The sequence below is a fragment of the Rhipicephalus microplus genome, chromosome 2 (genome assembly GCF_043290135.1).
Source record: "Rhipicephalus microplus isolate Deutch F79 chromosome 2, USDA_Rmic, whole genome shotgun sequence".
Taxonomy (NCBI): Eukaryota; Metazoa; Arthropoda; class Arachnida; order Ixodida; family Ixodidae; genus Rhipicephalus; species Rhipicephalus microplus.
The window spans coordinates 51,908,856-51,935,000 of NC_134701.1; the positions used below are offsets into that span (position 1 = coordinate 51,908,856).

Sequence of the window (26,145 nt, forward strand, 5' to 3'; positions counted from 1 at the left end):
TGCTTAGTAAATAACATTGCAAAAAGTACACAGTGATGTACTGTGAACCTAGAATTGAATAAAATCTTGCGAATTAATCGGTGCTAACACACATGTTCCCTGATATGCCTTCGCCAGCTGCCGGCAAGTTTCCATGGGGTTTACGTTTCCGACTGCCGGCACACTAAAGCACAAATACTGGCAGTTTGGTCAAGGGACTACAGCCAGCGAACAGAGAAGTGCCAGCAGTATTCCTTGGAGCCTGCTCTGCCGGCACCATAAACAGGTTCATTAAAAATAGGTGCTACAAAAGTGTTCGAGCGCTCCATTAAGCTGCAGCTAAATCTAGTTCCACCAGCCTCTCATATTTTGCCTCCACCGGCCAGCCGGTACGTGTCGGCTACTGGGTCTGTAACCACCACGGCCGCCGCGTTATCGGTAAAGGCTAATTCCGGCCAATAGAAACGCCGACGTTGCGAGTTTGAGCAGCAGAAGGCAACTGACCCTTCGGTGTACTCGGCTTGCAGGAGGCCCAGGTATGCTTCCCACTTGTTGCCGATCACTTTGCCGCACGTGAAACAGCGCACGGGAATGATCATGCTGCCGCCGCCGGTTACTGCGAGAAAACAGAACGAGGGCTTTACAGACGATGGCACGCAGTACACAGGCTTCAACTTGAAACAAGAAAGGGTTGTACAAACACAAACCTCGTCACACGTGAAATGCCACTATACACACGACCACTACAACTAGAACGTCACTAAGCAATGCCACAGAACACCTGGCAATGCGCGTAATGTAGTACACAAAGAGGTACCTCTACCAGGCCCCGGAAACTCTCAAGTTCAAGTGTTCAAGTGTAGGGTTCGAAGAAATCAATCACGGGCCGGGTTTTACGGCGCGTTTCTGCTTCAAATACCCAGAGTTGATTTACTAAACTCTCTTGCCACTCGCGCTATTGAATAAATGGAGATATGGCTGTACCCTTTATATCACGGAGAAAGGAATTGAGCAGCGGCTAGCGCCATCTAGCCGTGATACTTGGTGAACTAATTATTAGATTTATATATTTTTTTTCCTTTTAATACTGAAGTTGAGGACTGGTACTTTGCAGTGAAGGGTTTAATTTTCACTCGTGCCTTGACTTTAAACACCAATCAGATAACCTTTTTGTAGTTAGTTCTACTCGCATAAACTCCATTTTGACCTCCCTTCCCTAAACCCCAGTGCTTTGAAAAACTCTGCGCCATCATCCTGAACTATAGGGTGAAGCCTTTTACAGAACATTATCAAGCGTTCGGCAGTTTCCTCCTTCTCTTCACATGCATTGCATACCGTGTCTACCCCTTCGTATTTGACCTGATAAGTCTTGGTTCGCAATACTCCCGTCCTGGCCTCAAACAGCAGGGAACTACCCTGACAATTATTACAGACCGTTTTCTTGGCAATTTCCTGCTTATGAGTTGGATAGATCTCTAGTGCCGACTTCTTAATCATGCCTAATATTCACGTGTCAGTCTCCGTTTCCTTCACCTTCTTCTTAACCGACAGCTCTTTTCGGTTTGGCCACCCGCTGTGTTCTAAGTATTTACCAGTCAATTTCCTGGCTCGCTTCCTCCATTTTGTATCGACATTCTTCATGTACAAGTAGTTGAGTACCTTCCTAGCCCAATGCTCCTCCTCCATTTCTCTCAATCGCTTTTCAAATTTCATCTTGCTGCTAGCTTCCCTGTCCTCAAATAATGTCCATCCCATATCACTCTGTACTCCCTGATTTGGTGTATTCCCGTGAGCTCCTAAAGCAAGCCTAACTATTCCACGTTGCTTAATTTCTAATCTTTCTTGAACTTCTGATCTCATGCACAAGACCGCATTGCCGAACGTCATGACCAGGGACCATGACCCTTTTTATATTCCTCTCACAACATCCATACCTATTGTAATTCCACGGTGCCTTATTTTTCATCACTGCTGCATTCTTGTTACCTTTAGTTTGGTCTGGTTTGCTTTATTCAAGGCAAAATTGAACAAGATTGCCTTGGCGGACACGACTAAAGGCTAAGTAAATGCCTTACTTGGTCGTGCTTCCCTGGCATCAAAGCACAAACATACCGCAAGTACAGTACGCAGAAAATTACAACATCACGTGTTATCTTACACGGGTACCATAGTCGAACAGGAACTGCCAGAAGTGTGAATAAAAGAATAGAAATATAAACAGTCCTTATTCGAGTGGTGGCAAATACAAACAAATGCATGTTTTCTATGAAATAAATTAACAAGAGACATCTTGACTAGGAAATCAAGTTGCTCTACAAGACAAATTAGAGTATAATAAACAACAGCCAAAGAGACAATGATGAACAAGGTGCAACGAATACAAAAACATCATTAACTACAAATTTCAAAAATCAAGAAAAGCATCGCTTTTATCCACTAGAAACTCTTTCGTTATTTTTTTTAAATGATCTAGCTGAAGTTCCGTCTTCCAGTAAATGTAATATAGTTGGGTGTTTGTTTAGAATGTTTGGAATTTGTGACGCCAATCGTTGGTCACCGTAGTTCGTGCGTGATCTATATTTGTATATTAGGCTCTTTCTCAGCTCGTATGGTGTTTGTTTCACATAATATGTGTCCAAGAATAGTGATGTATTTAGTTTATACTGGTGTAATATCTCTAGACATAGCTTATGTCTGTATAACAGTTTTATAGGCAATACTTTGTACATTTTAAAATATGGTCGAGCACTTTCGTAAATGGGGAGTGTTAGATATAGCCCGCTTTTGTAATATCAACAGAGAATTAAGGTTTGTGGTGGTCGTTGTTAGCCACACCAAGGAGCAGTATGTTAGTCGTGAATGTACTAGTGCGTAGTAAATTTGCAGCTTGACATTTGTTGGGACGTAGTATCTCAGTCTATTTAAAATGCGGATTCTCCTGGAAAGATCTTTTTTTATCGCGTCGATGTGAGGAGACCAAGGAAGTTGTTCTTGGAATAGAACTCCTAGATATTTTATTGTTGTTGCGCGCTGAATCTCGGTGCTCTGGAAGCAAATTGGAGTGCATGGTATATGAGCTACTCCTTAAGGCTTGAAAAACATGTACTTCGTTTTAGCAATATTCAATTGAAATTTATTTGCGTTTAACCATAAATTTTGTTTTTCCATCCAAACGTTAGCTTCTCTATATAGTTCACACACGTTTGAACCCGCGAAAAATACATTTGTGTCATCAGCGTACAATATTATTTTCTTGTGTCCCTCGATATTTACGATATCATTAATGAACAGCAGGAATATGATAGTCGTTTTGTGTTCCCTTAGATACTCTGAGTACAAAACACGTTTTCCTCTACCGGCGGAGAATGGAACTACTCCTTCGCCAGAAATGAACATGTGCTCTATGGAATGTTGAAATTGTAAGTGTGATAACGTAAAAATGACAAATAAAAACTACAATAGCTGATAACGTAAAAATGACAAATAAAAACTACAATAGCATTGTTGAAGTTTGCAGTAGCATGCTAGACTTTATTAAAGTAAGATGTATGGTAAAATATTGTTTGAGACAATGACATTTCAGATAAAATGTTTTGTTGCATAAAAAATAGTAGGCAGCGTCTCTTGCGCCGTGCGGCGCAGCAGCCAGCCCCACACAGAAGTGGCTCCAGCGCCGCACGAAAGTGACGTCGCTTCAAAAATTATTACCTAAAGCTAGTTAAATGGGTGAATTATTCATCTGTAATGCGTTAAACCCACAAAAATTTTACTAAGCAGGTGTTTAACAAGTCAATCAGCATAATTTTTTAACTAAACACATATTACAAGTATTTTAATTACAGGGGGCGCCATGAACGCTAGCGCATTAGAATACCTACATGGAGTCATAGGAAATACTTTCGGCCAAGCACGCGAGAGGTCGGCTAACTGGACACAGGTGGCAAATAAAAGAGTGGCAGATAAAAAATTTAATATCGAATTTTCGGACTGGAAAAAGGCAGAACACAGTGTTCCCAAAAGTACGGCAACAGGACCGGATGGAATCCCGATAGAGATTATCAACCATTTGGACCAACCAGCGGGACAGGCGCACTTGTATGGAGCCATCGAGCGCGCTATAAAATCCAAGAGGATTCCTGCGCACTGGCGCGAAAGTAGAATGAGTTTGATCTACAAAGGCAAGGGAGAAAGGCACAAGGCGAGCTCTTACAGGCCGATTACAGTCACGTCAGTGCTCTATAGATTAGCTATACAAGCCATCAAAGCCGAGTTGTTGAAGTGGGTTGAAAGTAACAGTATTTTAGGGGAACTGCAAAATGGGTTTAGGCCGGGTCGACGCTTGGAAGACAATCTTTTCGTCATAACCCAGACCATCGAAATTTCGGCAGCACAGGGTAGACCAACATGGCTACTGTTTCTGGACATAAAGGGTGCCTATGACAACGTGTACAGGGGATTGCTGTGGCATATACTGGAAGAGGAGGGGATTGGGTCGGAATTTGCAGGGCTGCTAAGGGCAATATATGATGATAACAAGGCACACATTACATGGGAAGGGCGTACATACACAGAGCCCGTGTACATTCGAAGAGGTTTAAAACAGGGGTGCCCTCTTTCGCCATTGCTGTTCACACTGTACATTAGAGGAATGGAAAGACGACTACAGGAGAGTGGATTGGGCTTTGATTTGTCACACCGAAGCAATGGAGTGTTAGTGGAGCAACGGATTCCGGGATTGATGTACACAGACGATATAGTGCTGCTGGCGGATAATGCGGAAGAGCTTCAAAAACTGGCTGACATTTGTGGTGATGAGGCAACGTACCTAGGCCTACATTTTAACCCACAGAAATCTGGAGTCATGGTGTTCAACGAGGAAGCTCATGTAGCACCAATAAGGATACAACAGGAATCCATACCATTAGTAAATAAGTACAAATACTTGGGGATCTGGCTTAATGAAGGAAAAGGCTACCTGAATGCTCATGAAGAACACCTCAAACTGAAAGGGAGACGAAATGCAGCAGTAATGAAACATAGAGCACTTTGGGGACACAATAAGTACGAGGTAGTACGAGGCATCTGGAAAGGGGTAATGGTGCCGGCGCTCACGTTCTCTAACGCCATATTATGATTAAAGTCAGATATCCTGTCGGGGCTGGAGGTTAACCAAAAGGCAGTCGGCAGGTTAGCTCTGGGAGCTCACAGTAAGACTACAAACGAGGCTGTACAAGGCGATATGGGTTGGGCTTCATTTGAGGCGAGGGAAGCACAAAGTAAAATACGGTTTGAGGAGCGACCTAGACATTTAAATGAGAAGAACTGGGCAGCCAGAGTGCACAGATACCTGTACCTGAAAAGTGTGGACACCCAATGGCGGAAGAGGACGCGAAAGCTGGCGACTAAATATAACTTGACCGCGGCAAATAAGCAAAGGGGCCAGTTAAAAAGCAAGTGAGTGAAACAGAGACGCTCATGTGGAAAGAGAGGATGGAAAAGAAGGGATCGCTGGGAATCTACAAGGCAAGCAAACAAGAGATCCGGAAAGAGAACATTTATGACAACAATAAAGGTAGTGCGTTGCTCTTTGAGGCGCGGGCTGGCTGCTTGAGAACTCTAACATACAGGAGCAAATATTCGTCACAGGATGAGACATGTGTAGGATGTGGCATAAATAAAGAAACAATCGACCACATAGTCATGGAATGCCAAAAGATTCAGCCGGATAGAAATGGGGGGAAGGTCACACTTCCTGAGGCGCTGGGCTTCGCGGTTGATGGAAGCATTAACTGGTCAGCAGTAGGTATTACTAAGCAGCGGCTGGAGTATTGGTGGAGGAAAAGCAGAGAAGTCGATAAAATAACATCCCAGCCAAGAGTAGCGGCTGGGCAAAATTAAAAAGACATCCGAGTTGAGGGACAAAATTTAAACTCGAACTATTAAGGTAGGCTAGGTGGCGCATGCCGTCAGCCCGATTCAAAGGGGAGGCCTTTAATCATCATCATCATTATCATCGTAGAGTGTACTAGTAGGACCTCTACCTCAGGCATCTTTCTAGAGGGGGCGGTGACTAACCCATCCATTTTACCAGCCTCTTTCGGTCGAGCCCACCGTGGTCGAGCCAATCCAAATGCAAAAGCACACGTCGAGCCAGATTGGAGCTGGCAGGATGTGTTATTTTGTTCCCACTTGTGTTTCGTTTGCGTCGTGACGGCAAGCGCACCGAGCATACCCACGCATCACCGTCCGCAACAACCCCACGACACGACCGACGAATATGCCAGGTGCTTCCGTTCCGTGGCTGGCTGTGCCGTGCGGTGGGTGATTGCAGTCGGCACCGTTTTTCTGCGTTTTCTCTCGACGCGAAGTGATGAAGGCCGCTTGGACGACTCCCATCTACGCTGCTGCATGATTGACTGACGATCCATCGGTAAGGTCCAGCTGACACGCAATTTCCTGCCTGCGGTTGTGACCGCGCTTCCCGTTTTGCATGGCAAGCCGCGCAGATTGTGCTGTTCAGTTTGCTTTCGCGTGAAGCTTTTCATTGCTAGGAGAGGGCAGAGCCTTTTTTTGACGAGGTGAATCGCTTGTGCTGTTTTTCCACGTTGTGTCGAAACCGCTCGAATCGCGCCTGCTGACCAAAGCGTCCCTTTACCGCTGACTTGTGCACAGCTGCAACCTTCGTGAAACGCGAGGACGCGCATAAAACTAGAAAGCCTCACGCATTTGGAAACTTCACATTAAAAAAAAAGTATCACATAATGGTGGTGGTAGTAACTCAAATCCGGTCTGCTAAAGGAAACCGTGCGCGAGGGACGGTGGCTGCTGTGCGGTGCAAACATTCCGACCGAGGCTCGTCAATGCGTGCGACGTTTCGGTTTCGCCCAACGCGCTCTGTGTCGAGAGAGCAACTGGTGGCCGAACTCCGCTGCTGCAAAAGCAGACGACACTGGAGCAGTGCAGTGGTGCTTTCGTTATTCCGCGTCCGCTTATGAGTATCGTAGTTAGGGTGGCGGGCGCGATTTCGGGCTGGTCGGTGTGCCGATCGGGCGCCCAAATTGCTAGGACGCATCGTGGCGGCGAGTTTATTGCCACCGATGTCGTATTTTGCGCCGCTTCGACCTTGAGAGGCGGAAGATGCTCTCTGTGTGACCTTGCGCGCCTGCCCGAACGGAGTGCGCCCGCCCGCGCATCCATGTAGTTGCATGCCTGCCTTCCCGACCGCGTCGCCTTGTGAATGACACGCCGTTGTGGCTGGTGCTTTTGGGTCGTGTCGCCGTACAATATGGGACTTCTTTGTAAAGCACACTCGGCATCGTGCACCTCCTCTTAACTCGCTAGGCACGTTGCGCGCTTCAACGAGCGGGCTTGTATGCCGGCAATACGATCGCCGTTTTTCGTCCTACGAGCTGTCTACGTCGGGAACTTAAGGCGCCCGCTGTGGAACATCGGCGCTGCAAAAGTCGGTTGGCGTATGTATTTGTTTTTAGTACGAAGATTTTGTAGAAGGTAGGTGATATGCAGAACAGAAAGATAGGCATACACACGTGGAGTTTATTTGACGTCGCACGGCGGCATTATATAGTTGCATTAATAATAACGTTGCAAGACGACGCTGTGATACCGGTATGGTCTACAAGTTCTCATCTTCTCACAGCACGTACCGTATGAATCCTTGAGCGCTTATAATGACATTTCGTTTACATCGAAATGCGGTGCCCCAGGAGGTAGTCGAACCCGCGGTCTCGAGTTGCTGCGAGTAACAGAAAGTGCAAACAAAAGGGAAAGCGCGTTTGCTTGATTGAAAACTAAAGCGTTATTATTTATGGGGTAGGGCAGTGAAACCGTGTTCGTGAGATAATAGGGAGCTTTAGAATACCGCAAGCCCTTGCGGTGCGGTCGCTGCCACTGCGCATGCGTCGTACGCGAGCCACCGTTCGCGTTCGTGGCGCGCCCGCAGATAATCCGAAATAGCGGACAGTGTGTGCGGCCCGCAAACGCTGGTGTTGAGGTTTCCGTGCATTGGAGTTTGCGGGGCAACTAAATGCCTAGATTGTTCCCTGGGAGGAGCAAACATTATTCTAAAACTCATATAGTGCTCGCTATGGCTACAATGCCAACAGCGCCTGCAAACGTTATTCTAATACGAAAGACCCCGCTATGACGATTACATCCTGTCAACTTGTACAAATCTTCTTTCACGTTGAACAGCTTATCTATTTTTTAGAAATAATAATAATAATAATAATAATAATAATAATAATAATAATAATAATAATAATAATAATAATAATAATAATAATAATAATAATAATGTTGTTGGCTTCGTTATCCATGACCACAATCGTTGTGGGTGTCCACACCAGCTGCACGTGCAGCACTCGTAGTGAAGAATGTGTGGTCGTCTACTTGGACGCATCGTGTCTGCAGTTGAACGGGTCAAACCTGCGCGAATGCTGCCACGGGCTGCTTTCTCGAAAATTTCAGGGTGGCAATAATCCTTTCGTTGGGAGAACTTCAGCTCTCCGATTTGAACCAACCACGTGTCTCGTGTAAGTAAAATCTCCTATTTTACCGTAGTAATTAATGTATGTAACAGTTTTGAGGTCCACAGGAAATAACGAAAAGGGTGATCGCGTTTCCCCTATTTTGGAGATTTTTCGGCCGCAACAGGATGTGACCCTTGGCAATAAAGTTGGTAATGAAGTTGGTAATGAAGCTCGCAGCGAACAAACTGTGGGCTTCGTGTGGATATGGGACACGTGCGTGGCCGACTACACGCGCCGAGTCCGGCGTCAGTAAGAAATCATGCAAATGTCGTCGTGATCGTCCTCTCTCTTGCAGAAGTATGCGTGAGCGTTACAACTACGCGCATACCCTGTGCACCATGAGTGGCGAAAAGTGCTTTTGACAGACACCCCAATTAATACAATGTTTCTTAGTTACATTGTGGCACCACAGGCATGGGCGTCGGTAAGGGGGGGGGGTGCGGAAGGGGCACTGGCTCTCCTCAACCTTCATCGGTGCTCTACTCCTCCCCCAGCCGCGATGTATCACCGGTTTGAACCCTCCAAGACGCGTATTACCACAGGCGTGCAAAAACAAAAAAAAAAGGGGGGGGGGGTGCGGTACTGTACACATTGTAACCTCCCCGTAGGCGTAGTCTTTTTTTGTGTGTGTGTGTGAGCGTCAATGACGAGGAAATAGCGCTCTCGTCTCGGCGCGTGGTCCCTCAAGTAGTATTGTGTTGTCGCTCGTTATCTTCAGCGGCACGAATCGCCCAGAAGAAGGCGTGAATCGCTGCGAAGGAAATACGCCTTTCGTACAACCAGCGGCCGATGGCAGGCTCTGCTCTGGGCAAGTGATGCAATTGGGGTTCAGACTTGATTGATTGAACGTTTATTATCATTTGTCACATGAGGTTTACAGACACTGATTGGACCCATAGCCTGAGGCTAGTGTAGGGTCCAATGAGAAAAGTAATGGACAGAAGCGGGAAATATCAATTACACATAATATATATGTAGCTATATAGACACTGTAAATATACACATATACAGAGTAGAGAAGTCTTTCTCTTCTTAAACAATCTGGTCACACCAAACAAAACTGCATGTGCGCATACAAAAAGTTATGACAAATAACTTCGTGGACACACCCAAAAACATCAGTTAATATACATAAAGAACATCAAACCATCACAAGTTTTAGTTAGAAGGAAAAAAAATGCTAGGTTTACAAGATTCACCAGCGTATATTTATACAAATGAAGTGCTTACCACCAAAGAGAAAAAGAAGTATTTACAGCTTGCTCAAGAATTGATTTCTTTAGTTTTACCGCAGCATTGTGTGATGTCTTCAATTCAGTGGGCAAACTATTCCAGATCTTTATCCCTGTGAATTGCATTAATCTCTCACCATAAACGTTATTTCTTGGCGCCAAGTTAAGGTTACCGAACGTCAGGCTTCTAGTAGGGCGGGAAGAGGAAAAAAATAACGAGACATCAAATGGGCTATTGTATTTTACGATACTGTTAACACAAACGGTCATCTTATAGTCACGCAAAAGATCGAAGGGTAGTATTTTTAGCGATCGGAATAACGGCCGGCTTGGCTCGTTGTACTTACTGTGAGTTGTTATTCTTATGGCACGCTTTTGTAGCCTTCGAAGTGGATCCAGATAATCATAAGTCCAAGCCCACGATTCCATGCAGTAGATTAAATGACTATTGATGAAATCAAAGTAAAGCGCCCGCAAAATGCTTTTATCAAAGTAGCCTCTAGCTTGTAAAAGCGCGTGGCAGCCGGAAGCCAGCTTCACACCGACGGCATTTATTTGACCTGCCCAGTGAAAGTGATTATCTAGTATAATCCCGAGGTATTTAAACGTGTCCGTACGTTCCAATATGCAGTTGTCAATTTTTATCTGAATATCTTCGTAACTAATGAATTTCCTACGGGAATGAAATATAATGTACTTCGTTTCTTTAGCATTAACCGTTAACCTGTTAGCAAAAAACCACTAGGAATTTTTTTCAATTCTGCGTTTACTTGTCTTTGTAATTCAAAAACATTGTCGGCCGTACATATTAATGCTGTATCATCGGCATACATAATAATTTCGGAAGAGCTTAATACATGAGGCAAGTCATTGATATAAAGGGAGAACAGCGGCCCGAGAACCGATCCCTGTGGCACCCCTGTGTTCAGATATTGCAGTGTGGAAGTAATATCGGTCATCACGACAGCCTTCTGTCTGTTTTTGATGTAATTAGAAAATAACTCATAGGCTTGATTACGTATGCCGTAGTGCTTTAATTTATGCAAAAGAATTGAATTATCTACCGTATTGAATGCTTTTTGTAAGTCAAGAAAAACAACTCCCGCTAGCTTGTTGTTGTTTAGGGCCGTGTTAATCGATTGTGCTAATGTCAACACTGTGGATGACGTAGAATAATCAGACTGGAATCCATGTTGCTGAGGACAAAGAACCATGTATTTCTGTAAAAACTTATTTATGCGGTTTGATAGACTTTTTTCAAAAATGTTATTTACAACGCTAAGAACCTATATTGGTCTGTAGCTAGACGGATCGGAAATGTCACCGTTTTTGTAAACTGGAATTACTTTTGCAATTTTTAGTATGGATGGATAAGTTTCGTTTTGTATAGAATGATTAAATAAATTGCATAAGATTTGGCCTAAAATATCCACGTTTTATTTTAACAATCGCGCGGTAATTTGGCCTAGCCCAGCAGATTTGTTAGTTGAAAGGTTTTTGATAATATGAAAAACTTTGAAAAGTTCAATATCATACATCACAGACGTATTGACAACTGGGTTTGACGCAATGTAACTGTCTGCAGAGCGGGGAATTTTGTCTGCCAGAGCTTTGCCTATACCAGAAAAGAAGGTGTTGAACGCTTCGATGGTGCTGTTGTCAACGCTGTCAGGAGTAACACGTTGTGATTGACGGCCCCCAGTAACCTCATTTATGATACCCCATATTTTGCGTGTATCGCCAGATGCCTCCTGGATGCAGCGTGAGTAGTATTGTTTTTTACGGGCCCTGATTATCGTTACGCATTCGTTGAGCAGTAGTTTGTACTGACCTAAATAGTAACGGTTCGTCTTATGGCATTTCCATTTATTGTACCAGAATTTCTTCGTTTTTAACAGTTGCAAAATGTCATCATTCATCCAAGGGCAAATTGGTAATTGATATGAACGTGCAGGGAGTACGCGACAGCAGTTAATAACTGCGTTTTTAAGAATTCCTATCAGGTTCGAGAACTCAGTATTAACATCATTGTCGTATATATCATCAAAACTGATCTGCAAGAGGCTCTTTCTCAGCATTGTGTAGTCTGTCTTGATAATATGTTGTCGATGTTCCTTCTTATTTTGGATTAAGTTATTAAGTACAATAAACATCGAAAGGTGATCCGCAATGGGTTCTTTGAAAACGCCAGCATGAACGTCGGTATCTATATTTGTTAGAGCGTGATCTATAATTGATGAAGATACACTTGTAACACCTGTGGGGGTGGTTATAACATTTCTGAAGTTGAATGACTGCAGCAAGAATGAGTAGTCCTTATTAGCATCTTGGCTAGTATCAAGGTTAAAGTCCCCAACTACCACAACGGGATCAGTGTACGTTGTTGATATTGTCATAAATATCATTTCCAGTTTAGCAAGAAAATCAGCTAGACTAGAATTGGGAGGCCGATAAATGACACCAACAGTGAGAGGAAATTCTAACTTTACGAACAAGGCTTCCATAAAAGAACAACTGCACGAAATTGATGGCAAAGATATGAAAGAAAAACTTTAATGAATATATAGGGCGACGCCGCCACCGCGATTTCGCGACTCTCTTGGCTGTGAGGTAAACCTGTAATCAGGCCCCGCCGCGGTGGTCTAGTGGCTAAGGTACTCGGCTGCTGACCCGCAGGGCGCGGGTTCGAATCCCGGCTGCGGCGGCTGCATTTCCGATGGAGGCGGAAATGTTGTAGGCCCGTGTGCTCAGATTTGGGTGCACGTTAAAGAACCCGAGGTGGTCGAAATTTCCGGAGCCGTCCACTACGGCGTCTCTCATAATCATATAGTGGTTTTGGGACGTTAAACCCCACATATCAATCAAACCTGTAATCAGCGATTACAACCTCCTCGCCTATTTTCAGCCATGTTTCCGTGATTGCAATAATATGAAACGGTTGCGCATGCTCAGACAACTGTGCTACAAGTAAATCTAAGTTCTTTCTGATACTTCGAACATTGCAGTGGAATATTGACGTGCTCGTTTCGCCAGCAAGTTGTTGAACCTGAACATTATTCATTGTAAAGGTACCCCTTGATTTCTTACTAAACGATTAGGACACGGTGGGTGACTACACGACTTTGTCGAGACCATCTTCGCAAGTTATGTGAAGAACCTTCGCTTTATCCGATAGAGACGTCTGACTTGAGACGTCTGAGGGAGGATTAGGCTTGAAGTTGTGTCATGGTGGACTACGCGATGCTTAGGGCTTTTTTTTTCTATTGCAGTGAGCGTGGAGTACGTGCTTTAAGTCAGGCCATTTCCAAGTATGTTTGGAAAAGAAAGAAAGCACTTGTTGAACAATCAAGAGCGCCCCACCACTGCGTAGCTTGCATTTTCGGGTGCGACTGTCTGCTTTTTTTTTTTTCAGCCAAAGTGCGCAAATAAATACAATAAAGCAGCCGCCAATCAACGACCCGAAAGCATACGCTGGCCTACGCCCAAGGACAGAAAAGAAGGCTCTTTGACCATTGTTTTTTGTCGTGCATAGCGCAGTTCTATTTTGTTTTCTTTATACAGACACGCATTCGCGGTTGTTTTGCAGCGCCAAAATAGTTTCGAAGAGACGAAGTTGCTTCTGCGATGCCGGAGTCGCCTTTTTTCCCCTTAGGGACAGGAACTTTAAGGGCTTCTTTTCTAGGCGCAACAATGATTCTAACTAACTAGTTCTTTGGTAGCAGCAATTTGCCGAACGGTTACGTTTATTTTAGTCTAGAAAGTTACGAAAGTAGAAAACGTAAAGGCTATACTGACGCTAATTTTGCTCTTAGCTCATGCCTGCAGGAGCAGTTCTTCTATGAGTTCAGTGCAATCCTCACCATGAAAAGTTTTTCGGACAAGCACGGTTTGCTATTCCCTTCCTAGTACGCTCTCATTACAGTAAAAGGTAGCTCCGCCGCTGTGGTCCATAATGGAAGGCACTCGGCTGCTAACCCGCACGTTGCGGGATCGAATCCCGGCTGCATGTTGGGTGCAGGTGAAAATATTGTGGGCCCGTGTGCTCAGATTTGGGCGCACGTTAAAGACCCCCAGGTGGTCTAAATTTCCAGAGCCCTCTACTACGGCGTCTCTCATAATCATACGGGGGTTTTGGAACGTTAAACGCTACATATTATTATCATTATTATTACAGTCAAAGGTACACAAGCGCTTCTCGAAGATTTATCAGTCGTGTTGAACTTATCTTTCGAACGTAATAAGTCTCTGTGCGCTGTCCTTCTCGACGTGAGCTAATCATTCGATAGCGTGAGCCATGACATTGGTAAGCTCGCTTCATTAGGGTTTCGTGGCGAATCCTTGCACTGTAGGCAGGTGATTGTATGGTCTTGTTGCCGCGGTAAGTCATTTTCAAGCAATCCCAGAAGCTCACGTGGGTGCGTGAAACACTACGGGAGAAGTCTGTACGTTGAGCGCGCTGGCTGTTCCGTCGCGCTCTCCATACGTTGGTGCCGTGGATCCAATAAAAAGTGCCGCCATATCCATGAAGTGAATGATGATGAGTGGGCGAAGCTCCGGAGGTAAACCTGGTAAACCATGAATCCTCTGTACATTTTGCCCACTCGATTTTATTACATCGTTCCCCCTAGCGTACGTCGCCGCACTAAATCGAACGATTGCCTTCAACCAATGACACGCGCCATATGTGACATCATTCCTGTTTTATAAGATCTCGCGTCTTTCATCAACTACAAGTACCGCTTTCTAGTTTATAACATCTTGCATCTTTTCATCATCAGCTACAGGTACCATCATATAGTAAACACTACAAGAACTAAACGAGAGGTGGCTACATACAGGAGACGGTACCGCCATCTAGTGAACACTGCAAGAACTAAACTAGAGGTGGCTACATGGATGGATGGATGGATGGATGGATGTGGCTGTACCCTTTAGATCGGGCGGCGGCTAACGCCACCTAGCCGTGATACTTAGTGAACTAACCATTACACATTTATCTTTTTTTTCCCTTTAAATAATGAAGTTGAGGATTCGTACTTCGCAGTGAAGGGTTTAATTTTCACTCGTGCCTTGACTTTAGCCACCAATCAGATGACCTCCTTCTAGTTAAGTCTACCCGCTTAAAGTCTATTTTGCCCTCGCTGTCCCTAAATCCCAGTGCTTTGAAAAACTCTGCGCCATCATCCTGAACTATAGGGTGAAGCCCTTTACAGAACATTATCAAGTGTTCGGCAGTTTCTTCTTCCTCTCCACACGCACTGCATACTGTGTCGACCCCTTCGTATTTGGCCCGATATGTCTTGGTTCGCAGTACTCCCGTCCTGGCCTCAAACAGTAGGGAACTACCCCGAGTATTATCATAGATCCTTTCCTTGGCAATTTCCTGCTTAAAAGTTCGATAGATCTCTAGTGCGGACTTCTTAATCATGCCCATTCTCCACATGTCAGTCTCCGTTTCCTTCACTTTTTTCTTAACCGATAGTTCCTTTTGGTTTGGCCACCTGCTGTTTTCTAAGTATTTACCCGTCAACTTCCTAGTTCGCTTCCTCCATTTTGTATCGACATTCTTCATGTACAAGTAGCTGAAAACCTTCCTAGCCCAACGCTCTTCCCCCATTTCTCTCAATCGCTTCTCAAATTTTATCTTGCTGCTAGCTTCCCTGCCCTCAAATGATGTCCATCCCATATCACCTTGTACTCCCTGATTTGGTGTATTCCCGTGCGCTCCTAAAGCAAGCCTACCTATTCCACGTTGCTTAATTTCTAATCTTGCTTGAACTTCTGATCTCATGCACAAGACCGCATTGCTGAACGTCAGCCCAGGAACCATGACCCCTTTCCATATTCCTCTCACAACATCATACCTATTGTAATTCCACAGTGCCCTATTTTTCATGACTGCTGCATTCCTGTTACCTTTAGTCGTCACGTATATTTCGTGTTCCCTCAGATACTCGGTCCCATTGCTTATCCATACGCCCAGATATTTGTATTTATCTGTTATCTCTAGCGTGACCTCCTGTATTCTAAGCTCACTACCTTCGTTGTCATTGAAAATCATGACTGCTGATTTTTCCCTACTGAATCTAAAATCTAACCTATCTCCCTCATTACCGCAGATGTCCATCAATCTCTGCAATACATACAGGGGACGGTACCGCCATCTAGTGAACACTGCAAGAACTAAACTAGAGGTGGCTACATACAGGGGATGCACAGCCCACGCCCTAAGGAGCTTCGCCCCTAAAAAAAAAGAATTCAACAACAAGAATGTCGCCGCTTTTAACTACAGTTTAATCCTACACACACACACACACACACACACACACACACACACACACACACACACACACACACACACACACACAGACACACGCACACACGCACACAAATTACTGAAAGGATGTATATAGCATGTAGCAGTTAACGGCATGCGAGTTATCGAGGGCCGCATGCAGTTAAAATGTACTATCGGGAGCAATGTGAGCATAAACACCAAATTTTCTATTTGTAGTTCCTGCTCCATATGAAAACACAACTCGGAATGAATTTTGCAGTCAACATATAGACGCGACAATTTCATAATCACAGCTTCAGGTATAAAACAAAACAAAAGCAGATGTCCGCGACAGCGAAAGTACTATTTTCAAGCACACCCCGAAAAGGACACCAAATTTATGGGAATGGTTCAACCGCCATGAAACAGTTTGGTGTTACCAGCCCGCTCAACGTTCGATCGTGTTAAGGTGCAACAAGTACGCGCACAAACATGGAGTCAGAACCACGCACATAACTTGTAATAGTCCAATCTGTCACTGTCCTACTAGTAATATGCACGCCGTTTCGAAAATCGCCCCCCAAGCACCCGACGTAGCAAAAGAATGGTGATAGGAAACAGCAACAAAGCTTGCAATACTTACACTGCATACACGAGAGGCATTGGTCGGCTGCTGCTTGTCACTGTTTGTTCTTACTGCCAATAAAAAAAAAAAAGAAAACTACGGATCATCTCCCTGAGAGGAACCCTGATGGGATGCGAAGCAGCTGTGGTGCGCACGACGTTGACCCGGTTGAAACGGGCGTCGACGCGGGTGCTGGAAGAATGGTTTGAAGTACTCGGTATATATAGCGTTTACTCGAGTTACCGTTTGTTGTTTAACCCAGGCACGGGAGGGAGAACGCGTTCAAGACACTTGCGCTCGGCTTCCTTGGCTTGTGTCTGGTTGGTGTTGCGCGCCGTCTGTATTCTCGAACGTGATCGGTGTTATTCACTCGCACCTCGTCGGTGTCGCTGGTCTTTTACTGCCGACGCTTGCGTTCGGCTTCCCTGGCTCGGGCCTCGTTGGGGTTGACGTCGCCATTCACGAGCGGTGGAGAGAGTGAACGAAGAGAGAGCTGACACGTGGCGAGTGCGCGGCAGGCGAGGGAGAGAGACGTCACCGCGCACTGCTAGAAGGGCGTGAGGTACTTGACACCGCTCCAACACCTGTGGTGAGGAAAGCGGTGCGGAAGGAGAGACAGCGTTACACAGGCTAGTCAAAGAGCTGCTTCGCATCTAATATCAGCACCGCACAAGATTCGCGCATCTCCAAGGGCAACCGCGAAGGCGACCAATCGTAGCGCAAAAACAGCGGCGGAGAACGGGAGGACTCAAAAGTGGCGAAGAGGTAAGTAGCACGCGCGGCGGCAAGTATATAGTGGATTGCGGTACTTTCCCAAGATCGCAGGGGTTTCATAGCTATGATGCTTCACTGTTGTCGCTCGCGTGGAACTGGCTCTCTCTCTTGTCTCTTGTTTAACGTTGCGGGTCTAGCATGCTTGTAAAGTTGATCTCAGGGTCTTGGATGGCGCAGAGGGAGGCTCGTCGCGCGGGCCTCGTACAGACTGTCCCACCGACGCGCTGCGCGTGGTTAAATGAGCCGTTGTCCGCCACATTTGCCAACTTTATGAAGTAAGCAGCTGGGGTGGGACAATCGTATGCCGATCTTTCACGAGGCGGGATCCGCCTGCAATGTCCTCGTCCTCGGGCGTCTTCAGGATTTCGCGAATGTTATCCACGCGGAAGTCAGTCACCCGTAACATTTTATCTTACTTTCGCCTTCGCGGCATTCCTGTTGGTACTATTTGCAAGAACACTACTAGGAACCGTGGCAAATGCCCACCGCGTAGACGCGGATGCTGGACGCTGCCGTGTCTCTCTCTTTTCTGTCAGGGTTTAATCCGACATCACTTCTCTGACACCAGAGTAATGTCTGTTTAATCAGCGCGGTCTGCGCGGAAATCCCGCGGAGCACGTTTTAGGGAGCATGTATGCCTTGGCGTTGCGTATACTAGTCCCAGGCCTAACTATCGCCGAGTCCGCAGTCTCTTCTGCTGCGCTGCCTGGGGTGAAAAAGAAGGGAGTACAAAGCGTACTGTGGAGCCCCTGCCGAGAGTTTTAATTAATTGCGGGACACCAGTGGCAGTGACGGCGGTGTATGTAACGCTGCTCTCCGCGTCTGAGTGGCAAGCGCAGTGAACTTGTGAAGAAGGATATGAGCGCCTAATTTACGTAAGGCGGAGATTCTAAGGAAACACAAATGCTCTTGTAATGAAAGGAAACGAATATTTCACGGGGAAAACATTTCGCCTGTCCCGTAACACGTACGAAGGACTCGTGTCGTGAATGATGACTTCTACCCACGATGTCTAGATAGAGTATCTGATGACGCTAGGACATCGAACGCTTCACAATCGAAGTATGCTACAACTCGAGCCCTCATCGAGGTATCGAACCTTAGAAGTGCGTATGGCATCGAATCCTCGGCCCGTGATGTAAGACTAGAATCCTGAACCTTTCAAGCCTGTATAGCGTATCGAGACAAAAAAGAGAGTGCCTTAATGCTTACGCTCTCTGAGCAGTTCGCTATCCGCAGGAATGTTCGTGGATCCAACTGAGATTGGAAGACGCGTCCGATGTTATGATTTATTGTTCTAATGTGCGCGTGCTCGCAGTTTTTCGCGCGAGCGACTATAGTCCCTACCTTACGCGTCTACGCAGCCCTTCCCAGTATAGGACTAGGCAGCGGCTGCTCTGACCTGACGGCCTTGGTTTAGCGTGCCCGGGCTGCGGCCGACGCCAATGGGCTAGATGTGCCCACTTAGTGCCCCTTAAAGGCCAACTCCGGTGATTTTTTGAGGTCAATGGATCTCAGTGAAAATCGCTGAGCACGTTCCTTTGCACATTTCCGTCATTCATGCCAAATTACAGGCTTGAGAGATGCCCTGATTGTTTGCAGATGAATTTTAAAGATCGCCTCGAAAAGCTCATCTCGTTTGCCGGAATTATTGGCAGCACTCTCTGTGTGACGTCTTGTTTGGCATGTAAACGGAAGTGACGCAGCCGATAGCATCGCCACAGTTCCCTAATATACAATAAAGGAAACCGTGGCGCTAGTTTCTATGGGAGCTGCAACGCACGGCTCTTCAGCGAGCATGGAAATGATGTGTAGTGCACACGGTTGTGTAATCTTCTTACTTCTGGCCTGCTTCTGACTCCGTGTGTGTTCGTGTGGCTTGTAGTTGTTTTCTCACGAAACAAAAAATAAACAGCAAATGTTCAGCTTATTATTTTAGGCTTATCATTTCGAATCGGGTCACGAACTTCAAAAAGAAGCAAAACCAAAACACAACAATAAACGAAGCCACAAGTGCGATTCGCCACCCGCAAATACGAAGACTAGGCAAATACGTGTATTACCCATCGCGTCCATTGTCGTTGAATGATCGCTGCGCCTGAGTCCCGTGGAGTTAATTTTAGGAAACTCTACGGGCATCGCTGCTACAGCGTTTATTGTGTTGTTTACAAGACGACGGTGGCGGTGTTTGGTACGGGAAAGCTTTCTTCCTTCCTCTGTGGTGTTTGGCCGGTGCTTCGCTGGTCTGGCTGTCACACTTCTGATACTCCGTGACGGCGGGACCAGCATACGGCTCTGGTTCTTACCAAATAATACGTCATACGCAGACAGGGCGCCCTGTTGCGTTTCGGTATTGCACCTTCGTGCTTATTAAAATTATTTTCGAAATTCCTGAGCATTTTAGCTATTGGGCTCGTGAGAAGAGTGTCTCAAGAACATAGGAACTATATTACCTTGACAAGGTCGAAAAATCGCCGCAGTTGGCCTTCAAGAACCAAGTGTGCCACCCCCTTGCTACGCCATTGTACTACACAAAGCCGAGGTAGCTCGTAATGCGTTGCAAATAGTAAAATAACGCAAGAAATAACAAGAATGCAGCCAGAAGAGGACACGCCCGTGACGCCCCGTTGTGTCCGTGGGCGACACACAGTCGTTTTAAAGCGACATATTTGTACTGGTATAGACTCACGCGAAAGGGACCGAATCGAATATTTACCGAACGGGGTATCATGGGAGGAACAAAGACTTCTTATGAAGGCCCTGTTCACCTTCGCTCTTCCCGCTGACGGCCGTGATTCCTTCTAGAAGTAATGATGTCGTTCATCGAATCGTTTTGAGGATCGCGTCACGATAACTGTGCCGCCGCTCACGACGACTGTGCAATAGAAAGGATTGAACGACCCACACTGGGTCATTCTGTCGGCAGCAGTCTTCATAGCGGACTGTAGCAGCAGCAGCAGCAGCTCCGAGATCCATTTAACCGAGCACGCCTCCTGTGCTTGCGCCAGCAGTCTTGCGTTTTTTTTTTTGTCTTTTAAAGTAGGGCGATGCTTCGTAGTCGGACGACATCCGTGTGTGGAAAATGGCCACTAACGACCGTGATGCTTCGTAAAGAGAACGAAAGGATAATCGAAGCATAGTATACCAACAGTCTATGTGACGTTGCATAACTCGATATGAGATTTGCAAGTGTCAAAGGGGTATATAGGTAGATGGCCCCGCCGCGGTGGTCTAGTGGCTAAGATACTCGGCTGCTGACCCGCAGGTCGCGGGTTCGATTCCCGGCTGCGGCAGCTGCATTTCCGATGGAGGCGGCATATTGGGTGGCGTTATTATGACCTTATTAACGGAAAGTTGATTTGGACAGAAAGGAGTATATTGCTGGCAAGTGAAAATAGTTCAAGAACTAAAGATTGGTGATTTCCTCTGCACTATAGGTATTTCAAGACGTCAGTCACTCTTGCGAAAGCCAATAAAAACGACCGTACTCTCCACGAGCGAGTGGCCGAAATGCGCAGTGCCTTTATTGGCCTAGAGGCGTGCGCTGATTACCCCCCCCCCCCCCCCCTGTGATGATTATGACGACAGTGCCATAGGGGCTAAATCGGAGCGAAAAATTAACTGGAAGGAGAGAAGAAAGAAGAGTGGTGCCGCGAACGTACGCAGCCGGCTTCGATGGTTGTCGGTGCTTTCGACCCCGTGTCCTGGGCGCTCGCTTCCGTCGAGCGTGACCTGGACGCCTCTGCAAGATGTCAGGGGGCGGGACGTAAGCTCGAGCCAGCGAGCTACACGAGAAGGTGTGTTCCCACCGTGGACGCTACCGCGACGGACTCAATGCCACGTTGCCCGGTGCTACGGTCATCGCAACGACGGTGTGCGTGAGTGTCGTGTTGAAAACTTGATGACGCGGGAGTCAAGTGCGTTGAGTGTTAAGATGTAGACTTACGTCTCGCGTGGACTGGAACTTGCCAGTAGACTTTCTTTAACCTCGTATCGTCCGGATTTTCTTTGTGAGATTTCTTCGTGTGTGTGTTCTTGTCCTCGTCCAATATGAAGAACGTATTCGTGTTATCAGGTTGTCTTGTGTGCGTCCGATGACCTGGGCCCATTGAGTGAAACCCTTTACTCACCACACCCCTCTTAGGTGACGCCCTTCTGCTTGTGCGCACGGCTATGCTTAGGTATTCACAAAGGTGTCATATCATGAAATGTTCTTAACCGAAAATATTTATTTTATTTATTTGAATATACTGCAGCCGTAATGTAGGGCGATAGCAGGAGTGGATGAGTTATACAAAGCTAAAACAGAGCAACAACAATAAAACAATAAGACTAGATACATTACAGCAATACATAAGAAAACATCACTATGGTATCGCGTCCAATCAATCAATATCATCAGCAAAGTCTGTTGACCGGCGGGAAAGTCGCGAATCTAACCTCTGGTTTCAAACCAGACGTATATTTTTGATTGATTTGGTTGATATGTGGGGTTTAACGTCCCAGAATCACCTTAGGACTATGACAGACGCTGTAGTGGAGGGCTCCGAAATTTTTGACCACCTGGGGTTCTTTAACGTGCGCCCAAATCTGAGCACATGGGCCTACAGCAGTTCTGCCTCGATCGGAAATGCAGCCGCCGCAGATGACCCCGCGACCTACGGGTCAGCAGCCTATAGTTCCTTAGCCACTGGACCACCGCGGTGGGGCAGGGACGGAATTTCTCCTTTATACAGAGTATGGGGCGAGTGAAGGCGTGCCGCACCTCTTTTTCTCTTTAGGAGCAAAACCCCTTAGGCCCACACTCCGCCGTCGAAGCTCCGAGTAAAACAACGCCGAGTAACGAAGGCGCGGTGGCAGATGGCTCGCGCTGCACTGCGCGCGCCGTACACTCATTCGCTCAGTCGTTCCTTCGTCCCAGCGCAATAGGCGCTCTCCACACCCGCTCCCCATCCTACCGCCTTCACAAAAGCCTGCAGCAAGATCACGCATATAGTCGTTTGCGCCCCATTTTAAAGAAACTTCGCTCATCGGTTGTATTCGTACAGGGAACTGCTACTTATCTAAAGACGATAATCTCAATGTCTATCTATCTATCTATCTATCTATCTATCTATCTATCTATCTATCTATCTATCTATCTATCTATCTATCTATCTATCTATCTATCTATCTATCTATCTATCTATCTATCTATCTATCTATCTATCTATCTATCTATCTATCTATCTATCTATCTATCTATCTATCTATCTGTGTGTCTGTGTGTCTGTCTGTCTGTCTGTGTGTCTGTCTGTCTGTCTGTCTGTCTGTCTATCTATCTATCTATCTATCTATCTATCTATCTATCTATCTATCTATCTATCTATCTATCTATCTATCTATCTATCTATCTATCTATCTATCTATCTATCTATCTATCTATCTATCTATCTATCTATCTATCTATCTATCTATCTATCTATCTATCTATCTATCTATCTATCTATCTATCTATCTATCTATCTATCTATCTGTCTGTCTGTCTGTCTGTCTGTCTGTCTGTCTGTCTGTCTGTCTGTCTGTCTGTCTGTCTGTCTGTCTGTCTGTCTGTCTGTCTGTCTGTCTGTCTGTCTGTCTGTCTGTCTGTCTGTCTGTCTGTCTGTCTACTTTCGTTCGTTCGTTCTAGCTTTCTTTCTGTTCTTTCGTTTCTTGCTCCCTCTTCGCCCCGCCGCGGTGGTCTAGTGGCTAAGGTACTCGGCTGCTGACCCGCAGGTCGCGGGTTCGAATCCCGGCTGCGGCGGCTGCATTTCAGATGGAGGCGGAAATGTTGTAGGCCCGTGTGCTCAGATTTGGGCGCACGTTAAAGAACCCCAGGTGGTCGAAATTTCCGGAGCCCTCCGCTACGGCGTCTCTCATAATCATATGGTGGTTTTGGGACGTTAAACCCCACATATCAATATCTTGCTCCCTCTTCCTTTCCTTTCTTCTTTTCTCATCGCGCAGCATTCCCTCCTTGCCCCTCCAAGCCGGGAAACTGGCCTTCATCCGCTTGCTCTGTGGCGTAGCGCATTTGTGGCGGCCAAGAATCCAGGCGACAGGAAAAATGAAGTGACGTGAAAGGACAAGTCATATCATCTTCGAGGGCACCCGCATTTTTCAACGCTCGCCGGGTTCGTGCATCTGTAGCACATGGGAAGCTTTGCTTCATTAGTATAGTGCATCGGGGCTTCTACGTCCCAATACCACGATAAGCAGATACGCTGATCATCTGACATCGCGCAGTGCGTGGGCCTCCATTGTTATTTCGCCTCCATGGAAATGTGACCTTCGGGTCAACAACCGAATGCCGTGTGCGCTGCTCCACTTCGGTGACCGAAAGCTTCGCTTGAGTATTGTTTATGTGTACGATTACAAGAATACCGCTTCTTCGTGACGTACAATCGGATGCCGGTCCCAGCACTGCCGCCGAGCTTCTGCAGTTGTCGGTACGTAGGCGGCACTTCCGTGCGCGTGATGCGCGTGTCAAGTCGCAGCGAATCGGGCCGCGCATGCTGGCCGCCTTTTTGCCGTCGCCGTGCGTTGTAGTAAGTACCAAGACTTCCCCGGCAGGCGGGTCTTTACGAAGTGCGCAAGCCCGGGACCCCCCCCCCCCCCCCTCTCGTGCGTACGAATATACGACGGGGTTTTGACGGAGCTACCGGGAAGGACAGGAAGTAGGCATAACGCTTCCGATCCGGAGCCGGACATCACTGAGCGAAGGCGAGGAAGTATACACGTTTTCAAGTTTTCACGACAAGCACCCGCCATATTGAAGTGCGCGCCGTCTAACGTGCAAGTTTGGCAAACTCGCCACTTAGGGCTGCGCCGCATACTTGAACCGCCGAGGTTCTCACACGTTTGTGTGAGATCCCTGCTACAGTCTGTGTTCGCCACTCTCGTTTGCCTAGACTGCATTGTGTGATATCGTCGCTGCCACTGACCGATCCGTCGCTGTCTGAACCGTTGAGCGGCGCGCTTTCGCGCTAGCGGCGCTATAATGAGCTCCGCGTCTGCGAACGGTGGTGCTTCGTCGTCGGTATCAGCAGCGGCAAGCGCAGTACCTTCAACGATTTGCGTACAGACGTAATAACACTGTCTAGAGCAGCGCGGTGCGTGGCTGGAGACGCTGTTGTCCGCAGCTGCTACTTCACATGAGCTACGAGCTTCGGATCATGTTTGAAATATAGCAAAAGAGTGCATGCGGTGTACTAATGTTACGTATTATTGCAGAATCGGTGTTTGCATATTTTTGGAGAAAATGACAATGAAAGCGGCCGGCTGGGCGCTCTAGACACGTGACTCCGTCTGTACCTTTTTCGGTATCAAAGGTGCAGCGCAGGAACGTTGTTCTCGTCGGTTTTCTTGCCGCTGATGAAGTGCCGCGAACAGAGGCGTGACAATGGCGACATCCGGAGGCTCTTTCGATTTACTGGCGACAGCCGCTGCTGCCGCAAATCAGGCGACGATGGAAAGCGATGCAGCGCGAAGACATCCCACACCTGCACTCATCGCGTGGCGTACTGTGCTGCAATTTCATTCAAATTGTTCCTCGTGCGCTGATTGTATACGTGCACTCGTACTCGACGCAGTGATGGCCTGATGGTCTGTTCTTCCAATACGCACAATTTCCTGCCATGACAGTCACTTTTTATCGGAAAGAGGCGCCTATTAGAGGTACTACATCCAGGCGTGTCGTGTGTGCAGGTATACGGCACGCGCAGCCCAAGACACGATCGCAACAGTGAGAACATACCCTCGACCCCTGTTGCTCAGGGGTCGAGAGTGGTCCTTTGAAAAGATGTATACCCCCGTGACTCCTCCGTCTTTTTGCGCTGTGTTCAGCAGGCATCAACTCCTTCAACGGAGTATCTACCGAAAGCAGCCGATTCCAACGAGCACACCTATCTGAAGCATAGGGAACACCTTGTCCCCATTTCGATGAACCCTTCGGTGATGTGCGATGTGCCCTGAATGAACTCCGTATTCCGTATTAGGCCCTTTACTTTTTCTTATATATATTAATGATCTCCCAGACAGCATTAACTCCGCTATAAGGTTATTTGCAGATGATTGTGTAATTTACCGCGAAATAAACAATGAATATGATAACCAATTTCTACAGTCAGACCTTGACACTGTCTCAACCTGGTGCAATAAATGGCTTATGACTCTCAACTCTAACAAATCTAAATGCATGTCAATAACCCGGCGATCTATTTCTCCCCCCTGTACCTACAGAATTAACGCCGTTCCCCTCCAGCATGTCTCTTCATATAAGTACCTCGGCGTTTACATTACCAACAATCTATCTTGGCACATGCATGTTACCTACATCTGTAATAACGCTAACCGAACGCTAGGATACTTACGCCGCAACTTTTCTCGCGCTCCGCTGTCCCTCAAAATTCTATTATACCGATCACTAATTCGCCCAAAGCTTGAGTACGCGTCCGCTATATGAGATCCCGTGCAGCAAAATTTAATTAACGCGTTAGAATCTGTTCAGAACCGCTCAGTTTGGTTCATTTGTTCTAATTATTCCCGTACTGCTAGCATATCAGAGATGAAATCTAACCTTGACCTACCCAATTTAACTGTCCGGAGGAAACTGGCGCGACTGCGTTTTTTTCATAAGATATTTTTTCACAATCCATCAATGAAGCGAGACCTCATTTCGCAACTGTCATA

The 26,145-nt window shown here is 46.5% G+C and overlaps 2 protein-coding genes across 6 annotated transcripts in view; one reads left to right on the plus strand and one right to left on the minus strand.

The window, feature by feature from the left end:
* Polr2L (DNA-directed RNA polymerases I, II, and III subunit Rpb10) overlaps positions 1-952 on the minus strand; it is a 36,570-nt gene extending 35,618 nt beyond the window's left edge. The window contains exons 1-2 of one of the 3 annotated variants that reach the window (XM_075886460.1): positions 797-952; positions 484-595 (exon numbers count right to left, since the gene is read on the minus strand). In XM_075886460.1, the coding sequence (XP_075742575.1) occupies positions 484-578 (95 nt within the window). In that variant the 5' untranslated portion in view covers positions 579-595; positions 797-952. Of the gene's footprint in view, positions 1-483; positions 618-686 lie in introns of all 3 variants that reach the window. The other 2 variants (XM_075886459.1, XM_075886458.1) reach the window with 2 other exon arrangements.
* A 5,146-nt stretch (positions 953-6,098) lies between these two features.
* Tsp5D (Tetraspanin 5D) overlaps positions 6,099-26,145 on the plus strand; it is a 130,012-nt gene continuing 109,965 nt past the window's right edge. The window contains exon 1 of one of the 3 annotated variants that reach the window (XM_037422167.2): positions 6,099-6,409. The gene's annotated coding sequence lies outside the window, so the exon portion shown is untranslated. Of the gene's footprint in view, positions 6,410-8,289; positions 8,532-26,145 lie in introns of those variants that run through there. The other 2 variants (XM_075886461.1, XM_075886462.1) reach the window with 2 other exon arrangements.